This window comes from Balaenoptera ricei, chromosome 17 (assembly GCF_028023285.1).
Source record: "Balaenoptera ricei isolate mBalRic1 chromosome 17, mBalRic1.hap2, whole genome shotgun sequence".
NCBI classification, from domain to species: domain Eukaryota; kingdom Metazoa; phylum Chordata; class Mammalia; order Artiodactyla; family Balaenopteridae; genus Balaenoptera; species Balaenoptera ricei.
In genome coordinates this window covers 819,036-838,238 of record NC_082655.1, presented here as the reverse complement: position 1 = coordinate 838,238, position 19,203 = coordinate 819,036, and the positions used below count along the sequence as shown (strand labels likewise).

The following is a 19,203-nucleotide window of genomic DNA, read 5'->3' as shown; positions in this document are numbered from 1 at the left end:
GCAATGATTAACTCCAGGGGAAACAAAAAGTTGTGCAAGAAAGCAAATATAATCCTAGGACACCTTGTTCTCTGCTGAGACCTGTGGGAATGAAGCGGTAATACTACCCATCACACGGGGATGACGCTGGGTCAGGGGATTGAGGCCAGTGGTCCCCTTCCCCCCAGAGGACACCAGCAGGTGACATGTGATGTCAAAAACCAATACAAAGACAGTAAAACCATGCGTTCGATTTTGTGAAACATGCATTTTAAATGCCTGAAGAAACAGCTAAGGTGACATGAATTTGGAAAGGGTCAGGGTTAGAGACAGTATTTATTATTTATTATTGGCCTAAAAAAATTCCACTTTTAAAATAATGTGTATATAACTTTGAAAAGATAAAAGTTAAAATGAAAACCTCAATATAGGCATTAAATGAAGCAATGATAGTATTGATCCTTTTGAGTTCAGTTTAATCACTGGTACAATCTGTTATGCATTGGACACTCAAACTGTTTAAGATGACGCAGAATCAGACAGCATCAGCGTTTCCAACTAGATGTGTAAGTTATTTTAGATAGTAATTTTAAATTGAAAGGTGTGAGAACTTGAATAATTTTGTAAAGAGTATTGGAATGTTTAAGATAACTTGAGATTCACCGTATTGGTGCATTTATTTCATTTGATACATCTTGGTAAGGTGTTTTGGTTTAGGGTTTTGGCTAGGGTGATGTGGTAGGTGGGATAATGACACCCACCCCCTGCCCCTTGCAAAGATGTCCGTGTCCCAACCCCCAGAACCTGTGAATATTACTTTACTTGGTGAAAGGTATTTTGCACATGTGATTAGGATGAAGGACCTTGAGATGGGGAGATCATCCTGGATTATCCGGGTGGACCCAACCTAGTCACACGAAGCTTTCCCGGCTGCAGAAAACCAGACACACAGTTCATGAGACAGACTCCCCCCGAAGTTTCTGACTTTGAACACAGAGGACGGGGCCGTGAGCCAATGGAGGTGGCTGCCTCTAGAAGCTGAGAGTGGCCTTCAGTTTACAGCAGGCAAGGAAGTGGGGACCTCGGCCCCATCACTGCGAGGAAATGAATCCGTGCCCTGTGCCCAGCGCCGCGCCTGACACCTGCAGGCCAACAACCTGAAGAAGCAGGAAATGGATTCTGCCCTAGAACCTCCAGAAAGACACGCAGTCTTGTTAACACCTTGATTTTAGTCTGGTGGGATCTGTGCCAGACTTCTGAGCTACAGAACTATCTAAGTGTGCTGGTTTAAGCCACTGAGTTTGTGGTAAACCCTGACAGCAGCAACAGAGAACTAACACAGTGGTGAGCTTTTCTTGTTTGACATTTGAGATGCTTAGAAACCTGAATGTGCTAAATTTATACATGCAGTCTAAAATCTTTAAGAGTGATCAACTACATTTGAAAATGAAGGGAGGTGGTCCAAGTGAACGGAGGCTAGGGTTATGGGGGGTAGGGGTGGAGGAGACAGGGAGCCGGGGCTGGTAGCCTTAGGACCCAGGAAGGCAGCTGCCACAGGAGGAGGTAAGAGAGGTAGCAGGAGGGGTGGTGAGCTTGGGAGGAGCAGGGAGGGTGCCTGACCCTGACCACTCGAGGCCAGGGAACAAGGACAGAAAATAGCCCTTTGGAGGGTCTGCACTGGCCGGGGGGCGGGGTGCGAGAGCCACATGGAGCTGCAGGGCCGTGGCCCTGCCCAGTGCCCAGCACCACGCCTGACACCTGCAGGTGGTTTACCATGGGTTTAAGGCGGCGATTCCGGTTCCTTGTGTGGCTCTGCGGTAGCAACTTGGAATGGAGCGCTTCCCTGGGCACACATCCGTCCAGGGCCGACCCCCGCCCCTCCGCCCCCCAGCACTGTGCCGCGTTTCCCTGCAGGGCAGCCCCTCATGACCAGACAGCGTCGGGGGTGGAAATGAAGGGTACGGGAGGGATGCTGAGTTGTGGAAGCTGGCCGATGGGGGGGGGGATCCTGACCCTAAGGACATGCGGGGCCTAACCAGCCCCCCAGCCCCAGCCCTGGCTCCCTCGCCCCTGACGGGCCTGACCCCACCACCCTCAGCCCCACCGCAGGGTTGCTGGGAGCTGTGGAAGGGGGAGGGTCCTCACTAGCAGGCACACAGGCCGAGGGGGCCCTGGTCCCCCACCCAGACGCTGGGGCCAATGCCGAGCTTCCCCACGGGAGCCACCAGGTCTGGTTCCGGGGGGCTGGGGAGCTGGAGCGCTGAGGCGGGATCAGGGTCACGGCTGAGCTCCACGGTACTTGAGGAAGGTGCTGTCCAGGAAGGCGGCCAGCTTCGGCCGATCGTCCTGCAGGGCGGGAGGAAGGCATGGGGGATGGTGGGGCGCGGCCCACCCTGCGGCCCTCCCAGGCTGGCCGTACCCGGCTGCGCACCTCACCTCGTGGACAAAGCCGTAGTGCACCAGCTCGGCGGCCAGGTCCTGGGCACTGTCGGCTGCGGCAGGGGCGTGGGGACCGGGCGTGAGGCTGCAGCGCTGCCCGCCCGTGCCCGCCCCGCGCCTGCCCAGGGTCCCGCCCAGCGGCCTACTTGGGAGCAGGTCGTAGGTGAGCTGCCGGTGCAGCCTGTCCTCCAGCACCAGGAGCAGCGTGAGCTGGGGAGGCGGGAGGGCGAGGTGGGCTCGGGAGTCGGCCCCGCCCCTCCCGCGCTCCCACGCCTCTGTGGGCGGCGCCCCCCCCTCACATGCCAGCGCGCCTGGTCCTCGCTTCTCTCCAGGTTACACTGCATCTGGATCACCTGGGGGAAGGGGGAGGCCAAGGTCACCCACGAAGGCTGGAACTCAGCAACTGGGCAGCAAAAGCAGATGCTGTGTCGAAGGGGCCCAGACACAAAGGGGTCGTAAAGACCGGAAATGAGGACGGTCTCCAAGGGGAGCCTAGGAAGCACATCTCACTGCTAGGAGCCTGGCGAGTTGAGGGAAACTTCCAGAGTAGACATTGAAGCTGGGTACTGAAGGATGAATAGGAGTTTTCACAGGTGAAGAGAACACCTGAACAAAGAGAGAGCTGTGGGAAGGGGGTGGGGGAGGAGCGAGGTGTGCAGGGATATGACAGCAGAAGCACAGGATGCCAGCAAAACCAGGCCTCAGCGTGCCGGGCAGGGGGGGGTTGGGGGCGTGCGCTGAGGACCCCCAGCTGTGGCTATTAGAACATAAATTCTGGTTGGGAAGTCGGGGAAGGCGGCCAGGCTGGGGGCTGGTGCAGCATCCAAGTGGGGAACAGAGGGGGCCCAGATCAGGGAGGTAACCATGGAGACACACCCAAGGCCAAAGCCAGAGGCTCTGGAGCCCAGTGGGTGTGGACAAGGAAAGGGAGAGGGTGGCCGGGGAGGCCCCTGGCCAGTGGGGAGCCTAGCAGGAGGAGGGGACGGGGGAAACACAGGGCCTGGGGGCCTTGGCGGAAACACCAGGTCACAGATGTCAGCAAATCAGCAAGCCAAGGAGGTGGGATCCGAGAGGCAGCGTGTATGGGACAGGGGCCTGCAGGGGTCTTCCCCTGTGGAGCCTCTGGGAAAGGGGGTATCCCAGCTTGTACGACTGCCCCCCAAGCCCCACAAAGGGGGTCAGCCAGGACCTGGTCTCTCCTGGCAGCCTGGAGGAGAGCCGGGCTGGGGGACTTGAAACCCCTGATAAGGGCACCCGTCTGGGCAGTGGGCAGGCCTGTGGAGGCTAGAGGCTTACCTTTCTGGTCTCTGAGTCAAAGGGTTCTGGCGTCGGGGTCTTGGCCTTTGGGGCTTCCTCGGGGGGTGGGGCCAGCACACGGGGCAGCCCCAGGGGCCGAGCAGCAGCGAAGTTCATCAGTGGGTAGATCCCATTTCTAGGGACACAGTGCGGGGTGGTGGCAGCTGAGGGCTCAGGCCTGACAGTCGCCCACTCCCCAGCCTCACTCCAGCCCTCACCTGACATCCTCCAGGAACTTGTCAAGCTCCAAGCAGGAGACCTCTGAGTACCTAGTATGGGTGTGAAGAGAACATGAGGGTGGCGGTCCTGCCGGAGGGGAGGGCTGGGGGGGCGTGGCCGGGAGGAGAGGGGAGGCTTCTGGGCTGCAGGCCGCTCACCGCCACTGCAACGGGGGCCGGGGCGGCCGGGGGATCTCTGCCAGGACCGTGTGCGGGTCCGTCGCCTTGGCCTTCTCCTCCACCATGTTCTCAGGCATGAGGTCTGCGGGCCGTGGGAGCACACAGGGCAGTGGGCCCTGAAGCACGAGCTCCTGCGGGGCCTCCTTCTGCATCCCGACCCCAGGCCCTGGCCCACCCCCAGGCCGGCCTGCCCCTCACACTGGTGCTGGATGAAGCAGTGAGCGGCCAGGAGCTTCAGCGAGTGCACCTCAAACAGCACACGGTGGAAGAGGAGGCTGTGGGCGGAGGGCCGGCGGGCAGGGTCCCGGGCCAGGCAGGAGAGGATGAACTCCTGGGGTGTGGAGAGGGGGCTGCAGTCGGTGGAGCCCCTCCACTCTGGCCCCACTGTGTGAGGAGAAGGGGCCCCTGCAGGGCCCAACCCCGTGGGAGCCTTCGTGGAGCAACGTGCACAGAGTGGAGGCAGCCCGTTAGCAGCCAAGCCAGGACCTGATTCTTCAAACAGGGCAGCTGAGTCTGCCCCGGGCCCAGAACCGCCCGTGCTCTACTTCCAGCTCCCCTCACAAAAATCGTGGCGGGTTGGCACTGTCGTCCCCAATTCACAGGTGAAGCTGCACTGCTCGGGGAGGACACCAGCCCCCGCCTCGCAGCCCTGGGGCTGGGCAGAGTGCTGAAAGATCAGCGCGGGCCTCGAGGTCAGTGCAGCCCAGCCAGAGCCCGCCTACCTACAGCCTGCCCCTCTTCTGGTTGCCTCAGGTCAGGCCCGATTCCGGAGATGACCTTGAAGTGTCCCTGCCCTGCCCCACATCCATGCCCTCCACTGCCTCTCCGGTCCATCCTGGCTCCACCTCCTCGTCAGTCCTGTCCAGGCCCCGTCACTTCCCTCCCCCATCCCCAGAGGTCATGCGCTGAAGCCAGACAGTCGCCAGACTCTGGCCAGAGAGATTGTGGCTGCAGCTTCCGTCCGTCCACATGCCCTTTGCCGGCTCCCCACCCACCTTGCCCCCAACGCAGGCTAGGACCGCGTCCTTTCTAACTGGTCTCCTGAAGGCTTACAGGCGGGGATGTGGAATCGGGCAGACCTGGACGCAAACATCGGCTCCACCACTCGCTCTAAAGCCTCTCTAAACCTGTTTCTTTATCTATAAAATAGGCATAAAAATTGTGTCCACACGGGAAGTATCTCTCCGGTCTCTCTGTGCTGAGAATGTGCCCTTAGAGCCTTCACGTCTGCAACTCAACATGCACGCCCAGTAAGGCCCTCCTTGCGGGGGTGGTGGGGTGGAGGCTTGCGCAGCGGGCCTGGCCCTGACCTGCTGCACCTCCAGGCCTGCCCAAAGCACCGCACCGGCCCTCCTTGGAACACTGAGAGCCAGCCGGTAGGGGCAGGGCCAGCTGCTTACCCGCATGTTGGGGTCACTCAGAGAATGCCTGGCGCGAGCGATGGCCTCCTCTGTGACCCGGGTGTCCCCGTTGGCCTGGATCTCCAGCACAGCCATCTGGGGGGCAGGGCAAGGTCAGGCATGGGGAAGGGACAGTACAGGTGGGATGGGAGGAGTTAGCTGGGAGGAGCCCAGAGACCACGGGGTTAGTACCTCCAGTGCACACATCCCAAAAGAGAAGATGTCCACGGCAGTGCCATCGGCAACCTCTGAAAGAGGAGAGCAGGTCAGGGCAGGTAAGGCGGATGCCAGGGGTGAGGGGGGACCTCCCAGACTCACCTCCGTACTCTGGCGGGAAGAAGTGCAGGTTCCGAGGTTCCTCCCGCTCAGCACGGATGGGGCTTCGAAGATCGTCTGGGAGCGCTATGGCGACAGCGTGGGATGAGCAGACCGGACCTCTCTCCCACGCTCCGTCCCCCCAGGGTCCCCACTCACCATTGGAGAAGATCCGGTGCCACACTGAGCCGGTCACCGCGGGGAGAAAGAGCAGGCGTCAGCGTGATGGGGCACTGGGCGTCGTCCACCCCCGGCCCAGACAGGTCCCCCAGCCCCGCCCCCCGCCCCCCGCTCCTGCCCAGCCCCGCTCCGCCAGCACCAGAGCCGATCTTGATGAGGCCGTTGTGCTGTATGAAGATGGTGTCGCTGGTCAGGTTCCCGTGGATGATGGGGGGACTGCAGGTGTGCAGAAAGCTGGGGAGGAGGAGAGAGCAGGCGGAGCTGGGTCAGGGGTGCCAGGGAGGTGGGGGCGCCGAGGGCAGGTGCTCGGGCAAGCCCAGGCCCTCACCTGAGCGCGGACAGGATCTGCGTGCACCAGCGCTTCCAGGCCTGGCGGCGGACGGACTCCGTGGGATGAGCGCAGGAAAGGCAGCTGGGCCCGAGGTGCCCCGGCCCAGCCCCGCTCCTGTGCCCAGGGCCGCCCAGCACCCCCTCACCACCTCTGTCCCCAGTGCACCCCGACCCCACCCTGTCCCTGACGCTGACCCAGCCCACTCCCTGTACCCTGGCATTCATGGCCTTGTGGTTCTTCTTGGTCTTTTTGAGGAACTGCTTGAGGCTGCCCGATGACACGTACTCTGTGATGAAGATGACCTGCAAGGCGGCAGGCTCACGGGCTCCACCAACGGTGGGTGCCCACAGCCGCCCCACCCACTGGCGGCCCCCTCCCCGTGGTGTGCCCAGGGCTCACCCGTGCTCGGGCCTCCGAGGCGTCCAGCCAGTACTTGTGCAGCTTGACAATGTTGGGGTGGTCCACCAGCACCAGCTGCTCAAACATGATCTGGATCTTCTCCTGGGAAGGGGGGGCGGTCACCAGGCTGGGGAGGGGTGGGCGGGGTGGGGGGCAGCAGGCCTTACCTCGTGGGCCGAAAAGGCCTTCCTGTCAGCGAAGTGCAGCTCGTTCCACACCACCTCCACCCCCTCCTCCGTGTCCATGGCCAGGAAGGTGCTCTGGACCCCGGGCATGTTCCCCTGGTTCACCTGGGGGCGGGGGGGGGGGGCGGCACGAGTGAGCTGGTGCGTGGGGGAGAGGAAGAGGGTGCGGGCTAGGTCTCCGCTCACCTCCCTTCCAGCAGCCCGAGCATGTGAGGCAGGCGCTGGCCTGCTCTGGGGGGAAGCTGGGCACCCAGGAGCAGAGGCTTGGTATCCTGGGCTGGGCTGAGGGGATCTGGGTCATGCTCCGGGTGTTTTTGAGGCTGGTCCCCAGAGGACTAACAGCTGGTCCCAGAGGCATGGGGAGGTGGTCTCGGGAGGAGGCTTAGGGAATCGGGGGTTCCTCACCAGGGCGTGGGCGCCAGGCTAAAAGAGTGCAAGGGCCCGTCGAGAAGGGGGCCGCCTGCGCGACGCTTCGGAGAGGTTTCCGGCTTTCTGGCTCCCCGAGAGTCCGCACGGCCCCGCGTGGTCTCACGGGCCCCTCCGCCGGAGGTGGGTGGCGACCCGCCCCTCCCCGCCGTGCCCACCTGCTCCCGCCGCTTCTGCCAGCGGCCGCACGGGCTCTCTTCCAGGATGTCGCTCTCGTCCTCACTCTCGTCCTCCCGCTCCCGCTCCCGGCCCCGCCTCGGCACCGGCTCCGGGGCCGCCATGGCTCGGCGGGTCCAGGCCACCGCCCTCCGCGCTATCCGCCGCCCAGCGCCGCCGCCGCCGCTCCCCTCCCGTCCTGGCCCCGCGCCCAGACGCCCAGCTGGGAGCGGAGCCGCGCCGCCACCACCTCGAGCCCCTACTCGGGCTCCGGGAACTGGGAGGCGCGGGCGCGCGGCCAGCCGGGGGGTGGAGCCCGCCTGCCCCGCCGGAGCCGCCTCCCCTGGCCGGAGCCCGAGCGGAGATTCCCCGTAGAAGGTAGAGCCCTTGCGGCGCCCGGCGGAGACCCCACCTGTCCCCCGTCCAGGGGCCCACCGCGTGGAGCCCCACCCCGGCCGAGACCCCGCCCACGATCCCCGCCCATACCCACGAAGGCCCCGCCTCGCGGACCCCGCCCCGTCAGATGCCCCGCCCTCCCCGTCTAGGGCCCCGCCCCGAGGCCCCGCCCCTCCCAAGGCCCCCTCCCAAGGCCCCCCTCCCGGCGGAGCTGCCTGGTCCCAGCCAGGCTCCTCCCGGGACTCGCTGCTCTCGGCTGCCCCGGCACCAGCTTGAGGCGAGCGGCCCGGGCACAGGGGTTTGCGTGGCGGCCCAGAGCCGGGTCCGTCGGGGCCTCCCCGGGCGCGCAGAGGCCTGCGCCGACCGGCCCTGCCCAGCCCTGGGAGCCTCTGGTACTTACTTCCTGCACCGATTCCCCACCACACTCCTGCCACACACATCCTGAAACCCGGCCCAGTCCCCGGGCGCCCGCGTTGGGGTGAACCCAGCGTGGAGCGGGCCGGGCGCAGCCCGCTCGGCCCGGGGATCACCGCGAGGGTCTGGGGGAAGGCCAGGGATGGGCGTCGGGGAGGCCAGCTCTCCCGGCACGTCCCCCCTCCCCTAAGGAACACGTGGGAGGGTCCCCGAAGGAGACAAAAATACGCAAGCAGGTGGACTTTAATTAGTGACCACAGACCTCCCACTGGCCTGCAATTCGGTGTTTCCCCTTCACGTCCACACACCCACCTTCCCACATTCCGGGATGGCCTTCTCTCCGCTTTCTGCTGATGGCTCTTCAGGAACAGTGGAGCCATCAGAAGGGAGCCCCGACCCCAGAGGCCCCCCACACTCTCCAGCCATGTCAACAGGGGATGTGCTTTAGAATTCTTGTCTAAAACCCCCTTTATCCCAAACCCCCACTACCTTTCAATAGTCTCCTCCCGCTCACACCTGCTGAGCCCTCACCCTCCCTTCACTATGTCTTTCTGGAGAGAAAAGTAGTGGACACGTGTGTGCCTTCTCTCAAACTTAAACCACAACCCTGACCTCCTGCTCCTCCCCCCGGGTTCAAAGGCCTTCAGCCTGTTGGTCTCTCGGAGTCCCCTGCACACCTCTCTTCCTCCCAACCTTCTGCATAGACATAACTCCACTGCCGTCATCCTGGTAGACCAGCATAGCCCCCGCACTCCCCACTCCACCCACCTCAGGCGATCCTGTGAAACCATCACTCACACTGCTCAGAACGCTCTGTGTCGCAAAGGAGGGACCAGCAAGACTTGGCCCTCTGTCACCTGCCCCAGCCAGACACTGCAATGAGTGTCTGAAGTTCCAGGCTCATCCGAGCGTCTGATACCTGAACTGCAGTGTAAGCAGAGACCATTCTGGATACGACTGTATGCCAACCTAGGTTGTCAATGCTTATCTCCCGTGATTAACCTCATATCTACAATAAGGATAAAGAGTTCTCTGGATGAACCTTCAAAAAACTGAAATCAAAGAAAAAAGCTTTGTTGACATACTAACAATTCTTTGTACGTTGTAAAGGCCATACCTCCAGAACAAAGCTGGTGACGCAAACCAAGGGGGTCATACCAACTGGGAGAGCTGCACCAGGGGACAGAATCAGCCTCTGCCCCCTCAAAGCACAGCCATAGGATGGAAAATAATGGCAGGTGGACCTCAAACTGAGACCCAAAAGGCACTTACTACAGCGAGAAATTGATGGGAAATGGTTTACTCAACAAACAGGAGAAAAATCGATAACTGAAAAGAACGGATTTAATTAAAATGGGAATATAACAAATTGATGCATACACTTCAGTGTGATAGGCTAAGGAAACAAAGGAAAGTCCTTCACTCTAAATGCATCAGAGTCTATCAGAAATGGCCACTTGTGAAATTTTAATTGAAAATTCACAACTGATAACACCAAGGGTGAAAAGAAAAAAATCATAAAGGACAATGCCTTTCCTTTAATGCAATGAGGAACCAGAAGCAAAAAAGGATGGAAGAGAGTAGAATGTCACTGTACACGTAAGTTGAACACATTGCACACAGATACTGGCACACTAAAAAGTGTTTAAAAATATTGTCATATGTTTTTCAGGGTTGGAAAAAACAACCAATTAGAAAGAATACCCACTCACTTTCCAGACAGAGAAGAAACAAGAGGCCTGTTTCTGGGTCAGGAGTAGCCCTCTGGAGCAGCTGCACGTAGGTGAAGTTCTCGTGTGTGTTGGGGTTGAAGAAGCCCTTGGTGTTGTCGCTGGGGTCCTCCAGGATGCGGTTCATTCCCTTGTTGAAGTAGCCGTGCCGGTAGGCCACGTCCACGGGCAGGCGGCAGCTGTGCATGGGGTCGATGACGCTGCCCGTGGCGATCTGGGCCTCCAGCAGGCGGATACCATGCTCCCGGACGATGAGGTCCTTCTTCACGGCCTGGAAGAGGGAGATCTGCTCCCCGGTGTAGGGGTCGGTGTAGCCGGTGACGCTGCGCTTGGCTGACAGCAGCTTCTGGTAGGTTTCACTGCTGAACATCCCGGCTGCAAACGCTTCCTGCACAGTCAGCTTCCGGTTCTCCACGGGGTTGATGACGAAGCCGGTGGCTGCCTGTGCCTCCAGCAGCACCAGGGCTGTGCCTGGCCTCAGGATGACCTTCCACATGGCCTGGTAGATGCTCTTCTCCTGGCGCCTGGGCTCGTCCTTGGCGGGCACCAGCATGCCTGGCGCCTGGGCTCGTCCTTGGCGGGCACCAGCATGCCCGCGATGCAGCTGGTGCCCTCCAGGTAGCGCTTTACCCCCTGGCATTTTTGGCGTCCTCCACGGTGGCCCGCCCTCCCTCCGGTCCTCCTCGGTGATGATGCCTGATTGGAAGAGTTCAGAGGCTGTGATCTGCCTCCTGACCCCTCTGAACCATAACTGTCTATTGCTCTTTTCCTTCTCATCAGTTGTCTCGAAAATAACTTTTACTACCTTCTCTAGTGCATGTGCCGTGTCCCTCTTGTATTTTACTACTAACTCATGTTTTTTGTCCTCTGTCAAGTATTCTGAGTTCAGCAGTTCCCAGACCGATGGTCTCTGGCCCTTGAACGTTCCCACTGTGACATCCACCCGCTCGGCTTTGAGGGCCCTTCTGGTTGCCTTGTTGATGAAGTTGGAGTCCCGTCTGCCGCTGACCCTGGGGACCAGGGCCCAGTCCGTGCCCTCTTCCCGGTGGCCCGTCTCCTGCAGCTCCTGGTAAGTCCCCTTCTCCTGCCTGTTGGGATCCACAAACCTTTTATGCATGCACTTCTGCTCCTCAGCGAGTGGGTACGTGTTCTGGTCCAGACAGCTGCGTCTGTAGGCCGTGTCCAGCGGAAGCCGGTGGTGGTGCAGCGGGTCCACGATGCCCCCGTGGCCACCTGCACCTCGAGCAGTCTGAGTGCCAAGTTCCGTTTCAATAGCTTTTTCTTCATCGCCTGGAACGAGATTGTGTGTCCTGTGGCCGGATCTGCGTAGCCTTTGGCAGCCTTCTCAGCGTTCAGGAGCCTTTCCTGCAGCTCTTCGCCCACCAGGCCGGCAGCCATGGCCTCGTCCACAGAGAGCCTCTGGTGGCCATGGGGGTCCAGCATGAACCCCGTGGCCACCTGAGCCTCCAGCAGCTGGGCCGCAAACCCCGCGGGGATGAGTCCTTTCCTGCTGGCCTCGTAGATGCTCATCACCTCCTGGGTGGAGGGTGTGGCCACCCCTGCAATACAGCCGCTGCCTTCCGGCTGTAGGTCTTCACGTGCTGCAGTTGCTGGAGGCCCTGCCCCTCAGCCACCCCCGCTGTGCAGTGTATCCAGTGTCTTCTTACCGATGATTCCCGAGTTGACTAGCTCTGCAGCTGTCACCCCCCCTCCAATGGCTGCCACCTTGATGACCTGGTTTCGCTTTTCTGTTTCTTTGACTGTCATGGGGATGATCTCCAGCAACTGCTCTAGGCTGAGTTCTGGGCTCTGTACTCCTGGACAAGCCCTCTCTTCCTTTTCTCTGTGAAGTATGGAGAGGACAGCAGGTCCCAGAAGGAAACCCTCTGATCGGCAAACCTCCCTACGTGCATTCTGGTAGTTTTGGATTGCAGGGCTTGCCTTGTGGCTTCATCGACATACATGTAGGTTTCTCCTTTCTTTACAACTTGCAGCACGTAGAGCCCTGTGTTGGGGTCGTGCACACAGCACTCTAGCAGCTGCAGGTTGGGGTCAAAGAAGCCCTTGGTGTCGTCACTCGGGTCCTCCAGGACGTGGTTCATCTCCTCATCAAAGTAGCCGCGCCGGTAGGCCACGTCCATGGGCAGGCAGCGGCTGTGCACGGGGTCGATGACGCCGCCCGTGGCGATCTGGGCCTCCAGCAGGCAGATGCCGTTCTCCCGGACGATGAGGTCCTTCTTCATGGCCTGGAAGAGAGAGAGATCTGCTCCCCGGTGTAGGGGTCGGTGTAGCCGGTGACGGTGCGCTCAGCCGACAGCAGCCTCGCGAACACGTCGGGCCCAATGACACCAGCCCTCAGTGCCTCCTCCACCGAATACCCCTCGTTTTCTTTCAGTGATGAAGCCAGTGGCTGCTTGCGCCTCCAGGAGGGTGAGGGCCGTGCCAGGCCTGAGAAGCCCCTTCCTACAAGCCTCGTGGATGCTGAGGGGCTCCTGGGAGCTGGGCAGCAGCAAGCCGGCGATGCAGCCAGTGCCTCGCAAGTACCTCTGCACTGAGGCCAGGCTGCCCATGTCCTGGGCCGTGGTCCGGCCTCGTTCCAGCTGCTTGTACACGCCCTGGTTGATGATCTCCGCTCTCTGCAGCTCTCCTGGAGTCACGGGGATCCTCACCCAGCAAAGGTGGTCCTGGCAGTGGCTGCAGCCTGCTCGTGGGCGGCCCTCAGCGCAGCCGCCAGCTCCTCTGCCAAGAGGGCCCCGTCCTTGTGCTGCTGGCTCAGTGTCACCCTCTGCTCCATGGGGACGGCCTCGGAGAACAGCAGCTCCCAGAGCGACACGGGCCGGCCCTGGAACGTGCCCATGGAGACGGTGGCCACGGCGGCTCTCAGGCCTGCTGGGTGCTGTGCTCAGTGAACGGGGGCCCCTGTGGCTCCTCTCCAGGGCTCCCCACTGAGCTGGGCAGGAAGGCCAGTCCCGTCTCTGGGTCGGTGACACAGTGGGCCAGCAGCTGCCCATAGCTGAGGCTCTCCTGCATGCCGGGGTCCGAGAAGCCAGCCGCCTGCGAGAGATGCTGCCGAGTCTCTGTCCGGGCAGCCGACGTGCAGGGTGGCCTCCACGGGCAGCCGGAGCCTGCGGGCAGGACACACTAGCCCGCCCGTGGCCAGCTGGGCAACCAGGAGCCTCAGCGCCAGAGGCCGGTCCACCAGCTCCCTCTTCATGGCCTGGAATAGGGGGATTCGGATGCCACTGAAGGGGTCATGATACCCCGTCACCACCTGCTCTGCTGCCAGGAGCTGCCTGTGGAGCTCTGGTCCAAACAGGCCTGCCCTGACCGCCTCGTCCACCCACAGCTGCCGGCCGGTGGCTGGGTCCACCAGCATGCAGGTGGCATCCTGAGCCTCCAGGACCGGAAGCGTGGCGCCCATGGGGAGCAGGTGCTCGGCCGTGGCCTGGAAGAAGCTCTTCTTGTGCCCTGCAGGCAGCAGGACGACCCCTGCCACACCGCCGGTGCCCTGCAGGTGGCGCTGCACCTCGGTGCGTGCACCCACATCCGGCACCGCCAGCCTGCCCTCCCGCAGGCCTCGGGCCGTCTCCCCGTCCAGGACCCCAGCCTCCAGCAGCTCGGCCAGGCTCAGTGCCCCACTCAGCGTACGGAAAGTGACCTTGAGGGGCAGCAGGCCCAGCCCCGTGCTGGGGGCCTGCACACACCTGCCTAGCAGCTCCCGGTACGGCAGCTGCTCCAGCGTGTTGGGGTCCAGGAAGCCTGGGGCACTTGAGCCGGGCCCAAGCTCCAACAGCCCACACCATGTCTCCTGGGCCAAGAGGCTTTGCTGGCAGGCCAGCTCAGGGGCCACGCGCACTCCCTGGATGGGGTCCACCAGGCCCCCCGTGGCCAGCTGGGCCTCCGCAGCTCCAGCCCAGTGCCCTGTCCACAACCTCCTTCCCTACGGCCTGGAAGAGGGCCAGCTTCCCACCCCCAGAGGGTCAGAGTACCCGGTGACGGCGCGCTCAGCAGCCAGCAGCTTCTTCTTCCGCTCCAGGCCCACCAGGCCTGCCGCAGGGCCTCAGACACGAGGAGCAGCTGGCCCTGCCCGGGGTCCGTGCGGCCCCCGGTGGCCGCCTGGGCCTCCAGCAGAGCCAGCCCGAGCCCAAAGGGCAGGAGACCCTGCCTCACGACAGCGCAGAGACGCTGGGCCTGGCCCGAGGCCTCCACGTACACCCCGCGATGCTCCTGGCCTGCGTGGACGTGGCTGCCTCGGCCTGGGGCCCGGACGGGGTGGGGGTGCCGGTGCCCAGCACGGCCGTCACGGTCTCGGGGACGACAGCCGTCTCAGTGCCACTGGTGACCAGGAGGTGGAGAGGAGAGGCGTGGCTGCTCATCGCGCAGAACGTGCTCAGCCGGGGTCCGCTGTGCTCCCTGTGGGGACGGAGAGACTCTGTGAGGGGCCCGAGACGGCCCAGGCGGGTGGGAGGGCAGACACGGCCAGGTCAACCCCGCACCCTGGACCCACCTCCAGTGCGGCCGGCCCTCCTGGGGGAGGGGTGTCACATACAGCTTCGGTCCCTCCCCTTGCCCTGCGGCTCCCAGGAGGGACCATGTGAGCACAGGGACCCCACGGTAGCCTTGGGGGGTGCGGGCTCTGTTTTCTCCTATAGGCCATCCTCTGGCCTCCATCTCAACCCCGCACCCTCGCCCCTCCCCCCAGGGTCCTGGTGCAGAGGCTCGGCCTCCACCCACCCTTGGCCTCAGTACCCACGCCGACGACCGGCCCTCCTTCTGGCCCCGCAAAGGCCCCGTCCCTACCCTGCCCTTGGGCGGTCTCCATGTATTCGTGTTCTTCTCCCTCCCCCTTCCCAGTGACCCCTCCAAATCCTCCCCCATCTTAACCCACTGCTGCCCTGGCCTCTGCTCCCTCCTGGCTCCCCACCGGGCTTCAGCCAGATCCCTGCCCTCTGTCCTAAGTCTCCCACCTCAGCCCGGCTGTGTCCCCCTCTGCCCACCCTGGCCCCGTGTCCTCTGGGCCATGGCCTCTGGAAATAGGGTCTTTGCAGATGTAATTAAATTAAGGTTAAGGTGAGGTCACACTGGTGTAGAGAGGCCCTTATTCCAACACGACTGTGTCCTCACAGGAAGACAGACAGGGCAGGACGCCCAGCCAACAGAAGCAGACTGGAGGCATGCAGCTTCAGGCCCCAAAACCCAGCATCGCCACCAAACGCCAGAAGCACTGATTCCAGATTCTGGCCCCTCAACTGTGGAAGAATAAGGGTCTGTTGTTTGAAGCCTCCCGGACTGCGGTAACTGTTCCCTCCCAGCCCCAGGAGCCAGTCCACGTCCTGGTTCCACACCTGTCCTCGCCTCCCGCAGCTCCCCAAAGCCTCACACGGGGTCTCAGGAGAAGGCTCGGCCCCACGCGCCCTCGCCCCCGCTCCGCAGCTCTTGCTGAGGTGACCTCGGACCCCAACTGCCAAACCCCACAAACGTATTTCCGATTTGACCTCCCGACCTCTGGGTCACGGGGCATGGGGGACCCTCCTCCCTGGTGACATTTCCCCGTTCAGCCGGAGAGCTCCCCTGACGGCAGCTGGAGCCCAGCCTGTCCTGGGGTCGCGGAACCGCGTGTCCAGCTGCCTCCCGGACACCTATGCCCAGCGGCCTCGCAAGGAGCCTCAAGTTCCATGGTGCCCCCAGAGGTGCTGGCTGTGAGCAGCTCTCCGTCACCCGCTCTGCAGAGCCTGAACCCTAAATCCCCCCACGGCCCCTCTCTCCCCATAGCTGGGCCCAAGAGGTGCTCCTTTGTGCCTGCTGAGACCCCTGGGCAAAATCCTGTTGCCCCCTTTCCCTGCCCGGATGCTGGGCCCAGACCCCCGGGGGCGCCTGCAGCTGGTCTGCTGCTCAGAGTCTCGGAGTGCGTGCCAGGCCCGGGCAGACGTGGAGGTGGTGGCTTGGCGCTCACCCACTCCCGCCCCCACCCCCGGCCAGGTTCCAGGAAGCATGGCACTTGTTCAGCTTTCCCGAAGCGAGCAGGCCATGCAGTGCGGGCGCACAGGGCACATCATCAGGCCTTTGAGAAGATGGGAAGAGGACCTGGGGTGGGGAGAGAGGAGCGTTGTTAAGATCCAGGCCTTGGCAAAGAACACAAAAGGCTTTGTTCGAGTGACCAGCTGGACGCCTGAGCGGGGTTCCAGGACTCGGTGTGACCATGGTGGACGCAAGGCTGCCCTGATCTCCTTCTAGGGGTGGCTGAGACCGCACCACCAGCCAGCTTGTCTCCCTGCCATCTGCTTCCTCCCCTCCTTCCCCAGGAGCCTTCCCGAGGCCACTCCCTGAAACCGTGTCAGCCTCCGCTTCCGCGAGCTGACCTGGACGCGTGCTGTGCTGCCCGCCTGCCCAGTGACCAGCCTGCTTCCTTTGTATGGTGTGCCTCGTCCCAGGACGGCCTTCAGAGGGTTTGTGAGCCAGAGGAAGCCTCAGGTAACAGGGCTACCGGGGTGGTTGGAGCAGTGAGCCGATCACCTGAAGTCTGGCAGGGGACCAGGGTGGGAAAGAAAAAAGGCACTTCGCTACCCAGAAAAGGCGGGAGGGCTTTCTGGGCCACAGGGTCAGGAGCAGCCGGGGAGCCCAGCAAGGAAAACCAGAGGAGCAGGACAGACTCCTGAGCAGGAGGCTCAAGTTTCCTGCACAGAAGGGATTCGTGGGAGGGAGGGTGCTGGGGCCCTGAGGGCCATTGTGGGGGGAGGGCGTGAGGGGCTGGGAGAGGCCCTGTGCCTGCGGGTCTGCCTGACGCAGCTGGGTAACCGTGGCTGGGCCATGGCCTGTTTGGTCAGCAGCGACCTTGGGCCTGGTATGAGCCTCCCTGGTCCCTGACCAGGCAGGACATGAAGAGGGGCCTGGGAGTGGGTGCCTTGAGTCTGAAGTGGGGACCTTGGGGAAGCAGCTGGACAGAGGGGTCTGGAGCTCGGGAGAGACAGACCAGGGCATGTGAGGGGTGTCCAGGGCCTGGGGAGTGGGAGACACAGACGAGCCCAATCGCACAGAAGCCAAAAGAGAGGTGTCCCAGAGAGGCGGCTACCAGCAGAAGTGGCAGTGGCATGTGGCCAGAGGGGAGGGTGGCCTCGTGGCTGGGGGGAGGGGCCGAACGGATTTCCCAGGACTGGAAAGGGGCTCTGAGAAGAGGCCCCTCCTGCGGCTTCCTGCGAGCAGCCCCACTTCAGGTGGCCCAAGGGGACAAGCGGTGGGAGGGCAATTCCTGAGGAGGGTGGGTCCACATCCCTGGGAGGGGGCGTCACCTATCAGTACCCTGAAGGGCAGCCCGCACACGCCAGGCTGGTCTGGGGGTTGCGGAGGGGCCTCTCTGGCTGTCCATCTGAGCCAAATCAGAACAGAACCGGATGGCCAGGCTGCCTCAGGCTCACACATGGAGGCAGTGACCTTGGCCTTTGGCCCACTTTGAGCAGCTGCAGAAAGATCCCGCCCGCCCGCACTGGGTGCAGACTGCAGAGGTCAAGGCCACACAGAAGCTCGGCACGATGGGCGGCTAAGGGAGAGAGCAGAGTCACACCCGTGGCAGAGCCCCTCCCGCCTCTACCTCCCAAGGGTCTCGAGATGGCCCCACGCAGGGGTCCCTGGTGCCCATCCACCCCCGACGGCAGGTAGCTCCCTCCGTCGGTAAGCACTGGCCTCCCTCACCCCAGCACCGGGCCAGGAGCCGTCCCACCCTCTCAATTTGTCAGCCTAATTGCCTCGCGCCCTGGGCGCTCGGACCGGCTCCAGCTGCAAAGCAGCGGGCGGGGCAGGAAGGAATCGGACCTGCACGGCCCCACCCAGGCGCGCACCAGTCCTGCCCCGAAACCGCTGGGCAGGCGAGACCCCTGCCACGTCTCCCACGCCCGTGCGGGGAGCCAGGCTCGGGGGCGACTGCCAGGACTCCCGCGCACCAGGGCTAGTCGGGAGGGAACCGGGCCTCAGCGCCCCGCTCGCCCGGAGCGGAGCCCAGAACTCCGGGCCACCTCCGGGCGCGTGGCGCCCCCGCCCCAGCCTCTGCAGGCCCCGGGCCGAGAGCCCCCGTAGGTGTCTCGGCTTCGCTCGGCGGCCGCCCCGCCCGCGCCGGCCTGGCTCTCCCACCTGTCCGCACGGTGCCCGCAGCACTCCGTCCGCAGTCCCTCCGTCCGCCGCTGTGCCTGCGACCGGCGCCTCCCGGTTTAAACCCGCTCAGGCCCCTCCTCTCGGCGGCCCCGCCCAGGTCTGGGGGCGGCACGTGGTGCTTCCGACGGCTGCGGGCGCCCTGAAGCCGGGAGGGGCGCGGGCGCGGGACCGGGAAGCCCACGCGGGGCCGGGTCGACGCCCCCGCGCGCGCCCCTCGGCCGCACGGTCTGTGAACACCCCTAGGCGGGGAGGAGGGCGGCTGCCGAGGAGCAAGGTCCTCTCGCTCCTACCCAGCCCCTTTCGTCAGCTCCCCCAGAGTCACCGCGAAGGAACGCGGTCGGCCGCAGGGAGCAGGGTGCGTCCCGCGCCGCCCTGACGGCCTTTGAACGGAGTTTGCAAGGTAAATGCGGCCCCGCCAGCCGCGCGAGCAGTTTCGCTTTACAAACGTGACTTTATTGCACGAGGGGGGCCATGGGGCCGCTGGTGCAGGCGTTGACCTCGACCCAGGTGCCCCTCTTGTCCGGTGTCCTTGGTCGTCCCGGCCTTGCTCGCCGCCTCGGGGCCGGCTGCCTGCGCTGCTGCTCGGTCCTGGGGCTGCCGGGCCACGCTGTCCTCAGAGGCTGCCTCCATGACCGAGTGGCTTCCCTGCCTTGACCGTGGAAGAGATGGGGTCTCTGTCCCCAGCAGGCTTCCAGTGTGTCTGGAAGGGATGACCAGGCCTTGCCCCATGGGTTCAGCACCTCCACCTGGGATCGGAGCAGGTGTTCTGTCCACCGGGAGGACCTGGGCCCCTTCTCAGACGCCCGTCCCAGCACCCACCTTCCGGGGCCGGGGACTCCTGGAGGTGCTGAGGGAGAAGGCCCAGAGCCTGGCAGGCTGGGGCCACAGCCCAGGACAGGAACCACTCCTGGATCTTCTGGCTGGTCCTCCCCTTTGCTGCCCAGAGGTCCCAGATGGACGGGGTGGGGCAGGTGCCCCTTGACCCCCAGGGTCAGGACCCAAGGCCTGTCCTCCTCT

The 19,203-nt window shown here is 63.2% G+C and overlaps 2 protein-coding genes, 1 long non-coding RNA gene and 1 pseudogene across 4 annotated transcripts; all 4 read right to left on the bottom strand.

The window, feature by feature from the left end:
* Positions 1 to 2,160: 2,160 nt before the first annotated feature.
* Positions 2,161 to 7,910, bottom strand: NRBP2 (nuclear receptor binding protein 2). 2 transcript variants are annotated; one of them, XM_059901650.1, is made up of 19 exons: positions 7,507 to 7,910; positions 7,328 to 7,345; positions 6,905 to 7,027; positions 6,738 to 6,839; positions 6,551 to 6,640; positions 6,336 to 6,376; positions 6,147 to 6,241; positions 5,987 to 6,010; positions 5,831 to 5,914; positions 5,705 to 5,760; positions 5,513 to 5,608; positions 4,311 to 4,443; positions 4,092 to 4,194; positions 3,933 to 3,983; positions 3,715 to 3,850; positions 2,718 to 2,771; positions 2,565 to 2,628; positions 2,416 to 2,471; positions 2,161 to 2,325 (listed from the first exon to the last, which is right to left on the bottom strand). In XM_059901650.1, exons 1-19 carry the CDS (start codon positions 7,627 to 7,629, stop codon positions 2,257 to 2,259), a joined length of 1,518 nt encoding a protein of 505 aa, XP_059757633.1. In that variant the 5' UTR covers positions 7,630 to 7,910; the 3' UTR covers positions 2,161 to 2,256. The 2 variants fall into 2 exon arrangements, with proteins under 2 accessions (XP_059757633.1, XP_059757634.1); XM_059901651.1 differs by lacking the exon at positions 7,328 to 7,345.
* A 1,750-nt stretch (positions 7,911 to 9,660) lies between these two features.
* Positions 9,661 to 12,287, bottom strand: LOC132352090 (epiplakin-like). The gene is given in 4 exon segments (XM_059902403.1): positions 9,661 to 11,271; positions 11,274 to 11,663; positions 11,712 to 11,887; positions 11,986 to 12,287. Coding segments are annotated over 4 exon segments (2,157 nt in total). The 3' UTR covers positions 9,661 to 9,982.
* A 557-nt stretch (positions 12,288 to 12,844) lies between these two features.
* On the bottom strand, positions 12,845 to 14,866 carry LOC132352088 (epiplakin-like; annotated as a pseudogene).
* Positions 14,867 to 14,932: 66 nt separating this feature from the next.
* Positions 14,933 to 18,222, bottom strand: LOC132351976 (uncharacterized). The gene is made up of 3 exons (XR_009498555.1): positions 18,166 to 18,222; positions 16,404 to 16,564; positions 14,933 to 16,128 (listed from the first exon to the last, which is right to left on the bottom strand). It is a non-coding gene; the product is annotated as an uncharacterized LOC132351976 (long non-coding RNA).
* Between the last annotated feature and the right edge of the window lie 981 nt (positions 18,223 to 19,203).